General features: G+C 42.5%; 2 protein-coding genes across 2 annotated transcripts in view; one reads left to right on the plus strand and one right to left on the minus strand.

Annotated features, from left to right (window-relative positions):
* The window catches only part of SLC35B4 (solute carrier family 35 member B4), a 34,363-nt gene extending 28,794 nt beyond the window's left edge, over positions 1-5,569 (minus strand). Inside the window, exons 1-3 of the mRNA XM_075857512.1 lie at positions 5,320-5,569; positions 820-933; positions 619-721 (exon numbers count right to left, since the gene is read on the minus strand). Of these exons, the coding sequence (XP_075713627.1) occupies positions 619-721; positions 820-933; positions 5,320-5,396 (294 nt within the window). The 5' untranslated portion in view covers positions 5,397-5,569. The remainder of the gene's footprint in view (positions 1-618; positions 722-819; positions 934-5,319) is intronic.
* The window catches only part of LOC142749454 (uncharacterized), a 168,645-nt gene continuing 153,299 nt past the window's right edge, over positions 5,510-20,855 (plus strand). Inside the window, exon 1 of the mRNA XM_075857511.1 lies at positions 5,510-5,727. The gene's annotated coding sequence lies outside the window, so the exon portion shown is untranslated. The remainder of the gene's footprint in view (positions 5,728-20,855) is intronic.

Raw genomic sequence — 20,855 nt, forward strand, 5'->3', positions numbered from 1 at the left:
ACACCTTTAAGGCCATTGAGGGACCATGGCCTGAGGGTCATGAAAACAGTTGATACATTGTTTAATCCGCTAACACATCTAGATGTCTTTAAAATATTTAAGAGCATATATAAGGCTATGTTCAAAGAGTTTTTTGCAGGCAGAAAATTCTGCCTCAAAATTCCGTCTGCAATTTTGTGGCAGATTTTGATCTGCCTGCACGCCGTTTGCTGCGTTTTTTTGCGCTCTCTCTGCCTCCCATTGATGTCAATGGGAGGTCAGAGACCTAAACACCCGAAGATAGGGCATGTCGCTTCTTTTTCCTGTGAGACGGTTTTTCCACTCGCGGGAAAAAAATGCCTCTACCTCCCATTGAAATCAATGGCAGGCATTTTCGGACGTTTCTTGGCGTGTTTTCCGATGCGGTTTCCGTGTCAAAAAACACGTAAAAAAACAGTGTAAACTGGCCCTTACAGAGCACATGCAAGATGGGTCAGCCATAATGCCTGCTTTATAATAATCTGTAATATTAAAAACATTTTAACAGGTGGTAAATCACACAATGAAATTTTTTACATCGTGATTAAACCCTCTAGAGACCGTATCATAAAGCTACCCCCTTCCCTTTCCTCTACTCACCGATCTAAATATCATGTGAAGTGGCATTGAGATGTTGAGATTCAGTGCATAGTTATTCACCACGCTGACAGTAAAAAACATAGTCACCATGATAAGATAATACCTAAATATAAAAGTTACATAGTGAATACATCTGCATGACAAATGTGAAAAATCTTCATATTACACAAATAATGACACAAGTACAGTATACCAGTATACCTAATCGGAATGATGGGCCGCTTCCTTCCGAAATTTGCCTGGAAGATGAATCCTTCTACGGCTATTAACAAGAACTGAGCAAACGTCACTATGTTTCCACATCCTGGGAACTTCCTGGGAATAAATAAAATTGTTGTACAGCACTAAGTCAAGAAGGAAATTACTAACAAAAACAAAAAAAACATATATCCAAAGTCTTGCATATGTGTTTACAACCCACCAAAAAAGCAAAAAATAAAATAGGGCAATGTGCAATGTATGGACTGATCACTAGTAGTTAACCAGTTATGATACAAGACAGCTATTAGAGTACCTTCACACACAGGGTTGTTGTTTTTTTTTTTAAATGGTGCGACCAGATGCTCGCTAGAAGTCAATACGCAAATATGAAATGTTTGTCAGACTTTTTGTTTCAGGTGTTTTATTTTTTTCTTTTGTGTTGGATTTTAGGGTCAGTGGAATTTTATTTTGCAACTGCAGTATGGGTTTGCTGGTTTTTTTTCCCAGGTGTTTTCCCATAGGCTTCTCTATTTGGAGAAGAAAAAAAACACCGAAAAAAAATACATGTCAAAAACATGTGACCACAAAAAATGAAACATAAAAAAAGTTGTAAAAAAAAACATTTTTAAAAAAACATTTTTTTAAAATATGCATGAACTTCACGTAAAGACAAGACAAAAAAAAAACGTGTATGAAGAAAGACATAAAACGACTTCCCAGTCTCCGGACAACAGTTTAAATATGATGGTGTATATGGAGTAATATTACCTGGTGCCCTCCAGTTGTGCCCTTACGTTTTAGAGTCGCCTTTGTGTGGTCTCAAAATGGCCACCGAGCTCCTCAGACTGAGTTTAAGACACTCCCTCTGTTCACGGTTTGGACAGAACTTCCCATGTGAGCAGCTATGGCCAACCCTAGAACAGTTGGAGTGTCACAGACTCGTAGTCCAAGAAGCGCCGAAGCCATTTTGGGACAGCACAGAGGGGACAAGGGTTGCACAAAGCATAGATATATCGATACTATTTCAATGCCGTGCACCATCAAACGGTTCAATACCGTTAATTCATGTATTTCGATACAGCTTAGTTTTGTAACACATGAATGTAGTCAGAGCAGGGCTGCGGGTGTGTAATATAGCCATTGCCCTGCTCCTGACAAGTGTGCGTGCGCGGTCAGCATGATGTGATGTGGCCGACACTGAAGACAGAGAACATGGCAGGTGCACTGCTAAACACCCCCATGTTCTGTCTTCAGCACTGATGCCACTGGTCGTTAGTGCTGTGCCGGCTGCATTACCTCATGCTGACAGTGCGCGCACACTTGTTGTCAGGAGCGGGGCAATGGCTGTATTACACAGCTGCAGCCCCGCTCTAAAAGGCGGAGATCAGAGAAACCTCTGCTCTCTGCCGATATTCCCTTGAATGCTGTGATCAAAGCTGACCGCAGCATTCAAGGGGAAAATTAGAAGGGGGTTGCCCTGTGACGCGATCAAGGGACATACCATATATGGGCTTAGGCAAGTCCTAACAACTGCCTGTGTACTATCAGTACATAGGCTAATGTGCTGGCATATAAATAGATGGCAATACATTTAAAGCTTGCTTAAAAAAAAAAAAAAAAAAAAAGATGAAATATAAAAGGAAAAGTAATATTAAAGAAAATAAAAATAACATTTTTGAAAAAATATTTTTATTTTTTTTTACAGTAAACATTTACCCCTTGAGAACAGAACAATTTTTTGGTATTTCCTGCTTTGCATCCCGACGCTTAGAACTCTTATTTTTTATACACCGTAGTTGTATGAGACTTTGTTTTTTGCGGGACGAGTTGTACTTTATGTAGGTACCATTTTCTGGTACAAAATAAGTAATCGTTTCAAATTTATATAAATGTTTTATTTTGGCGAAAATGGCGGGAAAAAAAATCCGTTTTTAATGAATTTATTTTTACACCATACACCGATCATAAATAAGGTTATACATTTGTTGTACATGTGGTTACGGTCATGGCGATACCAAATATGTCTATATTATTTCATGTTTTGAGACCTATATTTTTAAAAGTTTATTCATTGTAAAAAAAAATAAAAAAATGTGTATTTCTGTATATTTTTTTTGACAATTTTCTTTTATTTAACATCAAAAATTTTTTTTCATTAATTTCACTTTTTTTTAATCCCATAGAGGGATTTTTCATTTTTTAACTGTAATGTACTGGCATATATCTATATGCTAGTATATTAGCCTGTGTACTGATTGTACACAGGCAGTTGTTAGGGCAACAGGAAATATGGTCAGACAGCCCTGGGGTCCTTCAATGGACCCTGGGCTGTCTGGCCATACAAGTTATGGGCCATGATTGCGTCACGCAGTCCCCCCTTCTCTTATTTACTTTGAATGCCGCGATCAGCTTTGATCGGGGCATTCAAGGGGTTAACGGTGGAGAGAAGAGGTTTCTCTTCTGTCCTCCGTTAGAGCGGGGCTGTGGCTGTGTATTCCAGCCGTTGCCCTGCTCCAGATCGCGCGCGGACACGGCTGTCACACAGGACAAGAATGCTCGTCCTAATGCACCTAGCACCCGCCGCTCAGGACGAGTATTAAAGAGAACCTTTCACCTGCCCATAGACGTGCAGCATGTAATAGGCAGGGCTGCACAAACCCTGGGGCACTTTAAAAAAAATGTCCTACCCTCCTTCGTTATTTAGATATCGGTGCACTTATATTTGGCGCCCAATATTTAAATAACCCCCTGAACTGTCAATGGGGCATGTACTGGCAAGGGGACGTGTAACATCGCTGTGACTGTCACATCACTGTCCAATCAGCTACGGACAGTGCCACAGCAAGAGCTGGAGGGAGGAGAGCTGTGCGCGTGCACGCTCTCACTCTTCAGCTCTCGGCAGACAAGGACAAGACTGATCTCTTGTGAGAGATCACAGTCTTGTACTTGTCTGCCGAGAGCTGAAGAGTGAGTGAGAGCGCGCGCGGGCCCATGCACGCACAGCTCCGAGCTGCGCGTGCACACGCACCCCAGCTCTTGCTGTGGCACTATCCGTAGCAGATTGGACAGTGTCACAGCCATCTTACATGCCCCCTTGCCAATTACACACACCATTGACAGTTCAGTGGGTTATTTAAATATCGGGCGCCAAATATAACGTCACCGATATCTAAATAACGGAGGAGGGTAGGAAAATTTTTAAAAAATTAAGGCTTAAGGCTGGCTTCACAGGTTATGGAAACCATGCCAATTTTCCATGTGAAACATCCACAATGGATTACAGTCTCAGCCACGTGGAAGAGATTTGAATAAATCTCATCCACATGCTGCCGAACATTTTCCGAACGGAAATCAAAGTATAATGCGTTTTTTCAAATCCTCAGCATGCTCATGGTGTTCTAAATGTTCACTGCGGATTTAAACCATTTCAATGAAGAACGGGTGAAGTCTGCAGCAAAATATGTACATAAAACGTCCGCAGTATTTCCGTCCAATACAATTTCTAGTTTTCTAGGATTTTGCGTTGATGGCCTATCCTTATCCCCTACAATAGGCAGAAAAAGGGGGCAGGGGTGCCCGCCGGAACGCCACTATGTATAGTACTACAGCTCAGCCCGTTCACTTGAAGGGGATGAGCTGCAGGACCAGACACACCAGCAATAGGGCCAACAGTGGAAAATCTCCTAAACAATTTGGCATAGGCAGCTTGGTGCACTTTTTGATGCTTTATTGCCCAAACCAGGTGTAGATCCCATACAGACAAAACTCAAAGCGTTATACGTTTTTAAACTGCACTGTGTATACAAGGCCTTATACCAATTTTACTAGCTATTCTTCTCTAAAGCTGCCAATAGACAACATCATTTTGTCAGCAGACCTAAACATCATGTATCGGAGCAAGCAAAGATCTTTCAGGTTGGCGTTTTCCCACTTGACACGATTGGTTCCGCACCAGAGCTGCTCATCTCCCTGCTCTAGTGATATAACTGCGCCAGTACACACGCTTCTTGGGGGAATTGACGAATGGAAGCTGAACGATGGCGACCAGTCCCCAGTGAACCATCTGCCAATGTAAGACAGCAGGTCTCTAGAGTGAAACATAATAGGCGAGAGGCATCGAAACTCGTGCAAAAGCGGAAAATATAAAATAAAAAGGTGGGGGAATCGGAGCCCATGGCAACCAATCAGAAAGGAAAGCAGCAGCCTGATTGGTGGCCATAGACAACTACTTCATATTTGCTTTGCAGCAGTTTTGATACATTTCCCCCTAATACGGTAGCAGGGATTTCTAGGCTAGCTTTAAAGGGAGTTCACATGTAACACTAGTGAAATATATCACAGTTATTGAATAGCAGAAACTACACACAGTTAGTACAGGGAACAGAAATTGCTTTACAGCACCTGTAAATAAGATTAGCATTGCTTCTCCTACATAGAATTCTACTCTACTATTAACATACTGCCCAGCTAATGAATGGGCGACTGACTACTGCTCCTCACCTGGCCAAAAGTTCTAAAAATACCACATTGCTGCAGCACCCAGAGAACACCAGGCCCACGGCAAGAGCAGGGTGCATGGTGACAAGTGACCGGAAGAAAACCCCGCCACCGGCTCCTCAGTCTTCACGGGACACCCGCAGCGCTCTCCCGGCCGGCTTCCTGCTGAAATTGTAAGAAGCGGCCAAATGAATTTGACACGTCTGCCAACAGCGCGCTGCCTTGTGGGAGCTGTAGTTTATCTATGACAGAGACGCCAGTCTGTCTGCAACAAAGAAAAACACAAATCCCAACAAGCACTGCGCAAGCGTCTGACACTGTACGCCGGCTGCAATACTGGCCATTGGCAGTCGCTAATCGAGACGAAAGCGAAATTCAATACCTCTGTGATATGGAGACAGCGTGTAACTAGTGAGAAGATATATCTATATCTATCTAGTTCTTCTGGTTTAATAACGTTTGGACGCTCAGTGTCATCATTCAGTTCAGTTGTGAATATATTCGGATATGTTACTAGGCTGATGAAATAAATGGCTTAAAGGTGGTTTGGTTTTGTCAGTGGTGGCATGGCCTGCTGGAACATATATTGGGGTAGATTTACTTGTATACAGTAGTGTAATGGGTTCCGTGCGTACCTGTTGGGAAATATGGCGAGCACTACAGAATTGCGGAATAAGAATTTACATCAGTTGGACGCCACATCCTCTCATCTCAACGCAGCTTAATATTGTCATTTGTGTCAGGAAAATAGGCGCATACCACTTTTTTAAATGCTACTGGGCTTGTTGGACGTCCCATTCTGGGGTATATATGGAGTTGGTCCCCCCTTTGGAGCCTCAACAGCTTCCACTCTTCTGGAAAGACTTACTACAAGATTTTGGAGTGTGTCTGGGGTAATTTTTGTCTATTCATCCAGAAGAGCATTTGTGAGGTCAGATACTGATGTTGGAGGAGAGGGCCTGGCTCGCAATCTCTGTTCTAGTTCATCCCAATTGCGTTCGATGGTTTGAGGTCAGGGTTCTGTGCAGGCCAGTCATGTTCTTCCACACCAAACGCACCCACCCATGTCTTTATAAACCTTGTTTTGTGCGCTGGGGCACAGTCATGCTGGAAGAGGAAAGGGCCTTCCCCAAACTGTTCCCACAAAGTTGGAAGCATAGAATTGTCAAAAATGTCTTGGTATGATGAAGAATTAAGATTTCCATTTACTGGAACCAAGGGGCCTAGGCCAACACCTGAAAAACAACCCCATAGCATTATCCTTCCACCAAGCTTTACAGTTGGCACAATGCAGTCAGGCAGGTAACGTTCTCCTGGCATTCGCCAAACCCAGACTCTTCCCTCAGACTGCGAGATATAGAAGCGTGATTCATCACTCCACACAACACGTTTCCAGAGTCCAGTGGCGGTGTGTTTACACCACTCCATCCGACGCCTGACATTGTAATTGGTGGTTTTTAGACTTGTGTGCAGGTGCAACAGAGAATAGGTAATGTTTAGGCCCCATGCACACGACCGTGCCCGCAATCACGGCCCGCGATTGTGGGCACGGCCGGCCGCTGACTGACAGCCGCATTTTCGGGCCGTGCTCCCATACAAAGTATGGGAGCACGGCCCGCAAAATGCGAAAGAACGGACATGTTCCATAATTCCCGGAACATTTCCACGGCACTGACACCCTTCCGTAGTGCTACGGAAAGGTGTCAGTGTTCAATGAAAGTGAATGGCTCCGTTTTTGCGGACCGCAGTTGTGGTCCGCAAAAAGGGAGGTTTTTTGCTGTCGTGTGCATGGGGCCTTACACGCCGTGTAATTTAGCACTCGGCAGCTCCACTCTGAGTTTTAATGGTCTACCACTTCGTGGCTGTTTCTCCTAGATGCTTTCACTTCACAATAATAGTACTTACAGTTGACCAGGCAGATCTAGCAGATCAGAAATTTGACTGGCTTGTGGCACAGGTGGTATACTGTGACAGTGCCATGTTTAACCCCTCCCATTTGTCGTATGGATACGTCATGAAAAGCCAGTGCTTCCCGCAATTTGCCGTATCCAAACGACAAATGGAGGACACCGGCTCAGAAGCTGAGTCGGTGCCACCATCCCCGGGTGTCAGCTGTACGTTACAGGTGACACCCTGCTGTAATGACGGGGTCCACAGTTAGCTCCAATCCCTGCCATTAACCTCATAAACGCCGTGGTCAAAAAGCGATCGCTGCATTTAAAGTGTTTGCAGCTCATCGCCGCCCCAGCAACGAAATTGCCGGGGGGCCGGTGGCTGCAATGGCAATCGGAGGCCTAATACTGGCCTTTCGGTCTGCCCAGTATGGAAGCTTTCCAGGCCCCGCCTGGGGGCTGGGCCTAAAAGGCTTTGTTGCCGAAAGCAAGATGACTCCGGCTCAGGAGCTGAGCCGGCGTCATCAGCGATGGATGACAGCTGTATGTTACAACTGACACCCTCCTGTAATGGCAGGAACTGGAGCTAGCTCCAATCCCTGCCATTAACCCCTTAGATGCAGCGATCACTGCATCTTAGTGGTTGGTAGCAAATTGGCAGCCCTGCCATGCAATCGCAGGGCTGCCGACTGCTGCTATGGCAACAGGAGTTCTAACAATGGCCTCCTGCTCTGCCATTACGGAAGCCGATAAGACCCTGCCTGGAGGTGAAGCAGCCTAATCGGCTTGCTGTCAGTGAACGACTGACAGATCTAATACATTGCACTACATAGGTGGTGCAATGTATTCAAAAATAAATCAGACAGTTGGACCTTCAAGTCCTCTTGTGGGACTAAAACAAAGTGTAAAAAAAGTTAGAAAAAATATAATAAAAGTTCCAAGTAATAAAATAAAACACAATCGCCCTTTTTCTCTTATCAAGTCCTTTATTATTGAAAAAAAAACATACATATTTGGTATCACCGCGACCGTAACGACCTGAACTATAAAAATATTATGTTATTTATTCTATGCGGTCAACGGCGTAAAAAAGAAAACATAAAAACACAATGCCAGCATTTCTGTTTTTTGGTCACTTTGCCCTACAAAAATTAGATTAAAAAGTGATCAAAAAGTCGCATGTAGGGGGCGTGGCCTGGCTGCTGACCGGGATGGCTGCATGAGTGCTTAGCTCCGATGCCTGAGATCATTTATAGCGACTAATTATATCTCTAATACCTCAAAACAGTCATACTTTTGTACGAAGACACGGGAAACATGCCCAAGAAGAAGAAGCCTCAGCCCGAACCGGAGAAGCTGATGGATTTTGACTTCTCTCAAACTTCGGAGCGGAGCCAAGATGGCGCGGACGCTGGCTCCTCTGTTAGCTCCTTGTTGTCCATGATCCCGCCCTGTCATCTAGACAAAAGTCTTATACCGGCACTGCCGAGACGCAGTACTTCAGCGCTTCCATGTCCTCCAGTGATGCCTCTCCCGTCTGATCAGGGACAGAGTGGAAGGATTGTGAGGGATGCCGACACTGACTTACCTCAGAGACGCCACTCCGGGGAGTTTTCCTCATCTGCTCCAGCATCGCCATCTGCTACAAGCCCGATGATCTTCTGAGTTTGGGGGTCCTGGAGTCCTCAGATATATTCGATGGTATTCCTACCTCTGGTAAGGCACTCACGGACTCCATCATGAAAAATATGTTGCAAGCTTTAAGACACTCATTGCAAACTGACATTGGCCATTTGATTAGCCCTATTCACGTGGCTGTTCAGGAGGTGGATCAGAGGGTTCATGTTGTGGAGTCTAAGATGGGAGATTTTGCACGCTCACACAATGATTTGATTGATGCTCACTACCAGTTAGATTCAGAGGTGCAGTTTCTCCGTACCAAAGTGGCGGATCTGGAGGACAGATCGATAAGAAACAACCTCAAATTTAGGGGTATACCTGAAAGTATAGCCCCACATGAGCTGGAGAAATTTATACAGGCATTCATTAAGATTATTCTTCCCACGTGCTTACCATCTGATATACTGATTGACAGAGCTCATAGAGTTCCTCGCCCTAAGCATTTGGAGGAGTCAGTTCCTAGAGATGTGTTGGTTCGGATACATTTCTTCCAGACCAAAGAAAATTTAATGGCGGCGGCAAGAAAGATGGGGAAACTACCGGAGCCTTATCTGCAATTATTGATGTTTACGGATCTATCAGCGGCAACACTTCAACTTCATCAACAATTGAGGTTACTTCAGTCTCGATAGAGAGAACAAGATTGTGTATAAATGGGGATTTCCAGTTCGGCTAATTATTTCCAGAAACAACGGGGCTTCATATTGTCAGAAATGTGGAAGGAGGCATGGCCTTATTGCGCAACTGGGACTTGCGAGTTCTGAATGCGTCTTCTTCACAGCAACAACCACCAAGACAAGTATCGGATGGATGGCAGTCTGTTAAACCTCGGAGACGGGACAAGATTTGAGGTTCCTAACCTTGATCTCAGGTGATCCAGTTTGCTAGTTCATGCAGACTCGGTACTCTACAATGTTCTCTACACCCGAAGTCTTTTGGTTAGCTATTATGCTATACCTTTGTGTTACTATGCTCGTAAGGGCATTAATTGCATATTCACGTTTACTCATGTTTATTCTGTTTTATTGTCTGTATGTTCTTCCACATGGTATGATACAATGTTCAGATATGCTGATCGTGCATTGCTATGCCAATATATATGATGGGTGCACTTTGTCAGTTCGCCTCATACTAGGTATATCCTTAAAGTATATCAATTTCGCTATATTTTATAATGGTACTTAAAATTCTTTCCTTAAATGTAAAAGGGTTCAATAACCCACAAAAGAGGACATCTTTGTGGCACAGCGAAAACATCACCATGTTCAGAAAGACGCGTTTAGGATGAAACACCCAAATTTCAGATCTATTTATCAGGCCCATTATCAATCTAAGTCTAGAGGGGTGCTTATTGCTATAAGGGATTCTCTTGCATTCCAACTTATCACTGAGGTCTCAGACCCTCTGAGTCAATTTTTTTATATTGGTCTGCTGCATCAATAATGTGGTTTATACCATAGCGTCTATATATGCTCCGAACAAAGGCTAAATTAGATTTGTTAATAAACTTTTGAGACGAGTAAATAAGGTCAAACAGGGGAGACTTGTAATCTGTGGGGATTTTAATACTGTGTCGGACTCTTCGGTGGATACAACTTCTTCTGCCAGAGGAAATGAAAGATCGTTAGGCAAAGTACTGTGGCAGAGGGAGTTGTATGATGTTTGGAGAACTCATCATACCACGGAGAGATATTATTCTTTTTTCTCAGTAGCACATAAAACATATTCAAGAATTGATGTTTCTTGTAGATAAAGACAGTCTGTTGATCTCTCAAGCTTCCACAATTGAAACTATCACATGGTCGGATCATGCCGCCATTACACTGACGGTGGAGGAGAGGTATAATACTAACCAGACCTATTTATGGAGAAGAATTCTTACATTATGACGCACTCGAAATACCAACATATTTAAAAGAATATTTTGGGGCTAATGTTGATTCCGTATCTAACCCGTACATTCTATGGAATGCACATAAAGCTTTCATACGGGGAACGTTTATTAAGTTGGGGCATAGGGACAAGAAATTACAGGAATGAACAGATCTCCAAGCTTCTTGTTGATATCAAACGATTGGAGGTACTTAATAAAGCTCAGCAAATACAGGCACAAATAGATCATCTTTCGAATCTTAGACAACAACTTCGTACCTCTCTTTTATTTAGATATCAAAATAATCTAAAAAAGATGAAAGCCAAATACTATTCTCAGAACGATAAAGCAACTAAACTCTTAGCTTCCCGTATTAAAGTGCAACATACTAGAAATAGGATTCCATTCCTGAAAAATAAAACAGATACTGGAAAATTGTATAGCCAACAGATTTAAAGACTATTATAGCATGCTTTATGATTTACTCTCGGACCCCTTTTCTCTCCCAATAATTGAATCAGATATTCATCAGTTCTTATCTAAATTAAACCTTTGCAAATTGACTACGGACCAATTAGAGACGTTAAATTCTCCCATAACATCGGATGAAGTCTCCAGGGTTATTACTTCCCTTCCTTTCCATAAGTCTCCTGGTCCGGACGGCCTTGCAAATGATTACTACAAAACATTTCACTCCATTCTTGCCCCATACCTTCAGGAGGTTTTTGATAAGGCTATGTCATTAGGTTCCTTCCCGAAAGAAAATCAAGCAGCTTTAATAGTAACCTTGCCTAAACCAGGGAAGACTTCCGATGTTCCACAAAATTTTAGACCTATATCATTGCTTAATTCAGTCCTAAAAATATATGCTAAGTTATTGGCTGTTCGTTTGGCTCCTCTGATACCTGATTTGGTTGACCCTGATCAGGTTGGATTTGTTAAGCACAGACAAGCCTCGGACAATATTAGGCGTATACTAAACTGTAATGGCAGGAAGGAGGTGAAGGGAACAAGTGAGCCCTAATCTACCCACCGCCCTGTCCCTGCCTACTTGCAACGACCCGCCCTAGGCGACGGGGTACAACTTGGCGGCGGTCCCTACGCTGTCTAAGTGCAAGGGAGTACAAACAGGGAACACGCAAGGGAAGGGGCAGTAGCCCACGAAACGCCGCGAGGAAACGGAGCAGTGAATGAGTAGTCAGGATCAGGATGAAGTGGAGTATACCAACGAGAGCACGGAGCAGGAAGCAAGCCAAGGGCAAAGCGAAGCAGGATAAGCGGAACTGAAGCAAGGCAGAAGCACGGCAGAAGCAGGCTGGAGCAAGGCAGCAGTGGGGCCAGGAATCCAAGAAGAATAACAAGCACTGAGGAAGAGAACACGGCAGGTCTAAATGGACAGGGGGCGGAGCTAACTCCGACTGACCAGGCCGCGATAGGCTCTCCCACTCCTGAGCCTGCCACCCTGGTTGGTGGGAGCCGGTGTCAGTCTAAGAGGTCTGGCCTCAGGTGTCGACTGATTAATCCCGGGAGTATACACAGACGTAGTACCTGGCAGATCCTTTACAGTAACATTTTACATTATTTGGAGTCTAGTGGCATTCCTTCGGTTTTGGTGTCACTAGATTCTGAAAAGGCATTCAACCGCATTAGTTGGTCGTATGCGTTCTCGGTTCCCAAGCATATGGGTTTTAGTGGCAACATATTGACCGCCATTATGGCACTATATTCTGCACCCTCAGCCAGGGTTTTTACAAATGGGTCTCTTTCAGACGAATTTTCCATTTCTAATGGGACAAGGCAGGGATGTCCCTTGTCTCCTCTGATATTTGTTCTCTCGATAGAACCGTTGGCACAAGCATTACGGGAAGCTCCTTTTGTTAAAGGGGTAAAGATAGGAGATTGCGAACATACCGTCTCGTTATATGCTGATGATATTATTCTCACACTTTCTGATCCAGAGAAATCTCTTGAGGCAGCGGTAGAAATGATTACGACATTTGGGTTCATCTCGTATTATAAATTGAATACTTCCAAGTCACAGGTTCTCCCTATGAACATTCCTCAACATTCGCTCTTTTTCTTGAAAAACAGGTTCTCTTTTGATTGGCAGACTGTATAGACTATCTGGGGTTGTTATGACTTCATCTCATAAACATCTTTATAAACGCAACTATATACCAATGTTAAATGTTATTCAATTAGAGACACAGGGAATTACTAAGTTTGAGATTTCTTGGATAGGACGGATAGCATCTTTTAAAATGATGTTACTCCTTAAGCTGTTGTACTTATTCCGTACTCTTCCTATCTTGGTTCCTAGGTCATTTTTTACTTCCATACAAAAGATAATGTCAAAACATATTTGGGCTGGGCGTAAACCTAGGACTTCCTATAACTTGCTAACCAAAGATAGGAAAGCAGGGGGAGTTGGGGTACCCGACATATACCACTATTATATGGCTTCCTTAGTGTCTCCGTTGGTTTCGTGGTGGCGAATGGATACCCATAAACATTGGGTACAGAGTGAAAACTATGGGGCACATCCATCTAATTTGAAAATGCTGTTGTTGGCTTCATGTTGGAAGTTACCTATTTCTCCATGCGTTTCTCCATTGACTAAAGCTTCGATTCACCTTTGGACGAAATTTCATGACAATTCTCATTCTAAAATTGCAAATCTCACACTGCACCATCTACTGCGCAATACCTTTTAGACAATACCTGTGGTCTCAAAATGCTCCCTACACCTCTAGGTGAATGCCTTAAGGGGTGTAGATTTTAAAATGGGGTCACTTCTTGGGGGTTTTAACTGTACTGGTACCTCAGGGGCTTCTGCATACATGACTTAGCAACAGAGAAGCTCCAGTAGGCCAAATGGGGGTCCTTCCCTCCCATGGGCCCAAACGGCAGTTTATCACCATAAATGGGGTATTGCCGCACTCAGGACAAATTGGGCAACAAAATGGGGTGTTTTATTCCTTGTGAAAATAAGAAATTGTGAGCCCAAACTATATATTATTGGAAAAAATATTTTTTTCATTCACAGCCCAATTCAAATAAATTCTGTGAAAAAACTGTGGGGTCTATATAGTCACAACACCCATAAATGAATTCCTTAAGGGGTGTAGTTTCCAAAATGGGGTCAGTTCTAGTGGGTTTCTATTGCTTTGATACCGTTGGGGCTCTGCAAATGCGACATGGCACCCGAAAACCAATCCAGCAAAATCTGGATTCCAAAGAACACATAGCGCTCCTTTCATTCTGAGCCCTCCCATGGGCCCAAACGGCCGTTTATCACCACAAATGGGGTATTGCCGCACTCAGGACAAATTGGGCAACAAAATGGGGCCTTTTGTTTCCTGTGAAAATAAGAAATTATTATAAAATTATTGTAAAAAATTTAATTTTTTTTAATTTCACAGCCCAATTCAAATACGCGCTGTGAAAAAACTGTGGGCTCAAAATGGTAACAACAACCATAAATGAATTCCTTGAGGGGTACAGTTTCCAAAATGGGGTCACTATTGGGGGATTCCTACTGTTTTGGCACCTCAACACCTCTTCAAACCTGGCATGCTGCCTAAAATATATTCTTATAAAAAAAAGAGGCCTCAAAATGCACTAGGTGCTTCTTTGCTTCTGGGGCTGGTGTTTTAGTCCACGAGTACACTAGATGCACATGTGGGACATTTCTAAAAACTGCAGAATCTGGACAATACATATTTAGTAGTGTTTCTCTGGTAAAACCTTCTGTGTTACAGAACAAAAATGTAATAAAATTGAAATTCAGCAAGAAAAATGGAATTTGCAAACTCCACCTCCACTTTGCTTTAATTCCTGTGAAATGCCTGAAAAGTTAAAAAACTTTCTAAATGCGGTTTTGAATACTTTGATGGGTCTAGTTTTTAAAATGGGGTGTTTTATGAGGGTTTCTAATACATAGGCCCCTCGAAGCCACTTCAGAACTGAACAGGTACCTTAAAAAAAAGGCTTTTGAAATTTTCTTAAAAATATGAGAAATTGCTGTTTATGTCCTAAGCCTTGTAACGTCCAAGAAAAATAAAAGAATGTTCAAAAAACGATGCCAATCTAAAGTAGACATATGGGAAATGTGAACTAGTAACTATTTTGGGTGGTATAACCGTCTGTTTTACAAGCAAATGCATTTAAATTCAGAAAAATTCTATTTTTTCAAAATGTTCTCTCAATTTTGCAATTTTTCACAAATAAACACTGAATATATCAACCAAATTTTACCCCTAACATAAATCCCAATGTCTTGGATAGGTTTAAGTATTCCGACGTTATTACCACATAAAGTGAAATATGTCAGATTTAAAAAATGGGCTCTAAACCTTAAGGCCCAAACTAGGCTGCGTCCTTAAGGGGTTATGGAGCATCTTTTTCTGTAGATTAAATCTATATTTAAACTGTAAAATGGCGTTCATGCTTTAAAGGCTATGGAAGTCTTTTAATGTGTTTTTTTTTTATTAACCCCTTTGGGACTGAGCCATTTTTTGATTTTCGTTTTTCTTTCCCGCCTTCCAAGAGCTGTAACTTTTTTATTTTTTCATCAGTAGAATGGTGTGAGGGCTTATTATTTTGTGGGAGGAGTCGTAGTTTCTATTGGTACAATTTAAAGTACCATATAAGGTAATGGGAAACTGGAAAATATTGTTTGTGGGCTTAAATTGGAAAAAACTGTGATTCCTCCATTGTTTTTTTTGGGTTTAGTTTTTACTGTGCGATAAAAATGACAACTTAACTTTACTCTGTGGCTCAATACAATTACGGTGATACCAAATTTATATAGGTTGTTTTAGATTTTACTACTTTAAAATAAAAAAAACTTTTTGTTAAAAAAAACATTTTTTGTTTCACCATATTCCGAGAGCAATAACTTTTTTATTTTTTGGTCGATTGAGCGGTGTGAGGGCTTAATTTTTGCAGGATGAGCTGTAGTATTCCATTTTTGTTTTGACCAAAAAACTGCGATTTTAGCATTTTAAAATGTTTATTTTTTTACGGCGTCCACTGTGCGCATGAAATATCACTATATTGTAATAGTTCAGACTTTTATGGTCGCAGCGATACCAATTTTGTTTATGTTTTTATTTTTTACATGACCTTAGAGGAAAATTGTGAGAGGGTTTTTTTTAACTTTTATTTTTTTTTACACTACTGAACACTTTATTTCACTATTTTTTACACATTTTTCAAGGAGACTTGAACCAGCGATCGTTAGATTGCTGGTACAATACACTGAAATACTAATGTATTGCAGTGTATAGTCATTTTTACAGGTAGGGCTTAACAGAGGCAGAGTGAAGGCAGTCTTGGGGGGCCTTCATCAGGCCCCTGGGCTGCCATGGCAACCATCGCCCCCCCCCCCGATCGCATTGTGGGGGCACCGATGAGCTGTCAGAAGGGCCCGCCCACCTCTTTTTAACGTCAGTCCGTGAGCGTGCTCCAAACATCACCACCCGCAGCGGGACGTAATGGCACGTCGTGGTGCACGAAAGGGTTAAATCATGGTTTTTGTACTTTTAAGCACTTTTAAATGTACTTTTATTTTTTTTTTTTAACCTTTTTTGACCCAGTTTCTGTGTATTCTATATAGTTCATCTGAACTGACGGCTCGGCTTAGAGAGGGTCCGGCCTGTCTCTGACACACAGGAACCATCCAAAATCAATTACATTTAAGTTCATCAACTTAGATGTAATCGAGATCAGGTGGATCCAGTCTTACAAGAGAGTTCGGGGAAAGCCACACGGTGCGTCGTTGACGCGGTTTTGTTGCGGTCAACTTCATGCGTTTTTTTGTCTCTGTAGTGCTGCAGTTCTGTTGCGTTTTTAAAGGAAATAATTGATGGACATAGTTTTCACCCGTGTTGAAGTTTGTTAGGGGCTTCCTGTATATAGTTCATTACAAGGCATTGCAGAACTGTTAGCAAAAACGCAAGCAGTTCACCAACAACTTTGGCAGCGCGGTCATTAACTGCATGCGGTCGGACATTATGAAGATGCAGTTAAGTGCACAAAAAACACATTGTAATATAATAGCAGCAGTCTGTCCATAACAAACATTTCACCATTGAAAAACGACTTGCTGCAGTTTGAAAACGCAATATAAACGCACCATGACTGCACGGTGTAGCCTTACCCTTCAGGTGAACTGACTGAATCAGCTGAGAGAGAATGATACAACTTCTACGTATAAAGGATACATGGAAATTGTATCGTAAAAGGTAAAAAATTATTTTTAAATAAAAGTCCATTAAAAAAGTGCTTAAAATAACAAAACTTAATTGAATAAAAAGAAAATCATTTGAAGGTTTTCATAGCCTTTAATTAGTAAAGCAAATTTATTTAAAGGATGAATCATTCCAAAGCTTAAATATACTGTAACTGAATAAATATTATTAGTTATACATACGGGATGTCATTTGCAAAGTGTCATTATCCGCATTCACTTATGTCAACAGCAACCACAAGTGTCTAGTACAGGCAGCTTCTGCCGTGTACAGTTCCAGAAAGTAAATCTGAGGTAAGACCAATACTTCTAAGTAAACAGGTCTCTTTCTTTCTAAGCACTTAAGCCTATGAAGAAATCTTTGTTAACATTTAACAGCTTAGTAATATCTTGCAGAACCCCTCCCCGTATTGCTTGTACCATGAAACCTAGCAACACTACACTGTAAAACTCTGCATTTATTTTAGCATTAATAGCACTACACACTGAAGGTGAGGACATTCCGCAGGTGAGCCTAGAGATTTGGGGGCTACAAAACATGGATGATGGGGAACTTACCTTCAACATGAATTCAATATACCGTATATGTCGGCGTATAAGACGACTGGGCGTATAAGACGACCCCCAACTTTTACCCTTAAAATATAGAATTTAAGATATACTCACCATTTCGTGCAGGAGCGCTTCACTATGGCCATCGGCGGCAGGACCCAGGACTCTGTCTCTTTGAACTCGCGCATGCGCAGATAGGCGAGGTACATGATGGGGTTAATTACTATTAATGTGAGGAACATGGAGGGTAAATTCATCGCACCTCGCGCCTCACATTAATAAGTGAATGAAAGCCGTGTTTATTTCATTTTTTTACAGCGTACACATCATAAATGATGCAAAAACATTGTTGTCCGCGCCATTACTGAATGTGTGTATTTTATGTATTGAGACTTATTTTAATGTTTATTGTAAAAAAGGTGAAGGTGTATTTTTTTTAAAATGTAACCATACTTTGTTTTTACTTTATTTTTAAACTTTAATGTACTGACATATATCAGATATGTGCCAGTACATTAGCCTGTGGACGGATAGCACACAGGCAGTTGTTAGGACATACTTGGGTATATCCTAACAACAAGAGATATGGTCAGACAGCCCTGGGGTCCGTCAATAGACCCTGGGCTGTCTGCCCATATATGGTATGGCCCTCGATCGCGTCACAGGAATTCCCTGTGACGCGATCCAGGGGCATCCCCCCTTCTCACTTTCCCCTGAATGCTGCAGTCAGCTGTGATCGCAGCATTCACGGGAATAACGGCGGAGATGAGAGGTTCTCTGATCTCCGGCGTTATAGAGCGGGGCTGCGGCTGTGTAATACAGCCATTGCCCCGCTCCTGACAGGAAGTGCGCGCGCGGTCAGCATGAGGAGATGCGGCCGGCGCTGCACTAATGAGCGGCAGTTCAGGCACTGAAGACAGAACATGGGGGTGTTTTGTAGCGCGCCCGCCATGTTCTGTCTTCAGTGCCGCAGATCATTAGTGCAGCGCCGGCCGCATCACATGATGCTGACCCCGCGCGCATATGTCAGGACTCAGGAGCGGGGCTGTGGCTGAATTACACAGCCGCAGCCCCGCTCTCAGTCATGTGTACTATACTGAGCTGTGCGGCTGCAACGTGCATCCCTAATATCCGACAATATCCGGCATATAAGACGACCCCACACTTTTGACATTTTTTTAAGGGTGTAGAAAGTCGTCTTGTACGCCGATATATACGGTAATGATTATATTTATAAATTGAATTTCCTGTGTGGGGATTTTTGTTTTGCTGTGTTCACACAATGCCATCATATAGCAGTTTTTGCACCTTGGTTCTGCGGCAAAAGACACAATATAATCAATAATTGTAAGCCAATGACACTCACCTTTTTCTCGGATGATGGTGATACGGCACTCAGACATTTTCGTATAGCATTCCAGCTTGTTTTTAAAGACTGATCCTTGGATATTTGTTTCTTTCATCATCTTATTTGTCATTGTCATGCCAAACCTAGAGTGTGATATATTTTAATATGCATTTCATATATGCAAATATAGATGTTTAAAACTCATGCTTTATGACAAATTCACTTGCCAACCCCACTGCTTTCTCCTAACTGACTCGAACATGTCACAAAAATAAATTACCAAGAGATCTACAATCCATCATATTGGGTCTTGGTTGCCATCTCCCACAAGTACCTGGTGGCATGTATAGATATATACCATCAGCCCTTCAATCAAGGTGAGTGACACCACCTAATCTCTAGCAAGAAGATCCAATGGTGTCACTAAAGCAGCAACTGAATCTGATAATGATATTCCTTCGAGTGAAATATTTGATCATTTCAATCTCTGAGTTTCCTCTTAAATTGGCTTCCAGAAATGTGAATGATATAGTATGTTTATTTAGTATTTGCCTGAATCTATAGACTCTGGACCATTTAAAAGAAAAACATCAACTTCTTAATATCATGCATGAGCCAGGACACATGGTGAAGTATAATCTTGATTCACCATTATGTAATATTATGTAAGTAATATTTTATTTTTAAAGTCATGTTATTGAGCATTAAACATGGTGTATTGGACACATAGGAGAAAGTTTAATTTCCCCCTGTAACGACTTTCAGGTATGTAGTCAGTAATGCTAAAGTACCTGGTCAGAAGTGGGTATATGCCAGATTGTCAGAGGGAAGCAGGCCTGTGCAGGATAACGAAGTGTGGCTAGGACTCCGGACTGGAGTAGCGCAGTCGTCTCGGACACTGGACTCGGCTAGGACCCCGGACTGGAGTAGTGTAGTTGCTTGGACACAGGACTTAGCTAGGACACCGGAATGAAGTAGTGCAGTTGTCTCAGACACTAGACTTGGCTAGAAAATCAGACTGGGGTAGTGCGGTTGTCTCTGACACTGGACTTGGCTAGGTCACTGGACTGGAGTAGCGCAGATGTCTCAGACACTCGGTTTGGCACGGGTACCAGACACAGATTGTGAAGTAGTCTCGGACACTTGATTTGGCACAGACACCGACGGTGAAGTTCTCTCGGACACTCAGTTTGGCATGGACACTGGACACAGATTGTGAAGTCGTCTCGGACATTCGGTTTGGCACGGACACTGATGGTGAAGTAGTCTCTGACACTCAGTTTGGCACGGACTCTGGACACAGGTGGTGAAGTCATCTCAGACACTCGACTTAGGCACTGGAACTAGACACAGATACTGGATACGGGAAACAGGACTCAGGATACCGGATACAACTAAGGAACCATTTGCAAGACAAACGGAAGGAAGACACAACATTGCTCAGGCAAGGTGGAAGTGGACAGAGTCCTTTTTAAAGTCCCGGGTATGTAGAGATTGGACAGTTGCAGGTGAACCCTAGGAGTCAGAGCAGGAGGAGCAAGCAGTGTGTGCCAGCGTCTCTAGAGGAGGAGACGCCAGCAAGTCCTGAGAGGCCTGCGGTCGCGGCTGCCGGAAAGTGGGAAATGCCAGTGGTCAGCGATCGTGGGTATTACACCCCCAATGCTGCACAGAATTGACATGTTATGTAAAAGTGTAAAAGCATTTTCAAAATCAAAATACTATATACATATGCATGGAATTTGTATGTTCTCCCTGAGTTTGCATGGGTTTCCTCCAGCTACTCCGATTTCCTCCCACACCCCAAAAAAATCATACCGTTAGGGAATTTAGTTTGTGAGCACCAATGGGGACAGTAAGTAAGGACTTCTGTACAGCGCTGGGGAATATGTTGGCGCTATATAAGTAACAGAAATAAATAAATAAAGCCTATCTAACCTATGT

The sequence above is a fragment of the Rhinoderma darwinii genome, chromosome 3, assembly GCF_050947455.1.
Source record: "Rhinoderma darwinii isolate aRhiDar2 chromosome 3, aRhiDar2.hap1, whole genome shotgun sequence".
Lineage (NCBI taxonomy): Eukaryota > Metazoa > Chordata > Amphibia > Anura > Rhinodermatidae > Rhinoderma > Rhinoderma darwinii.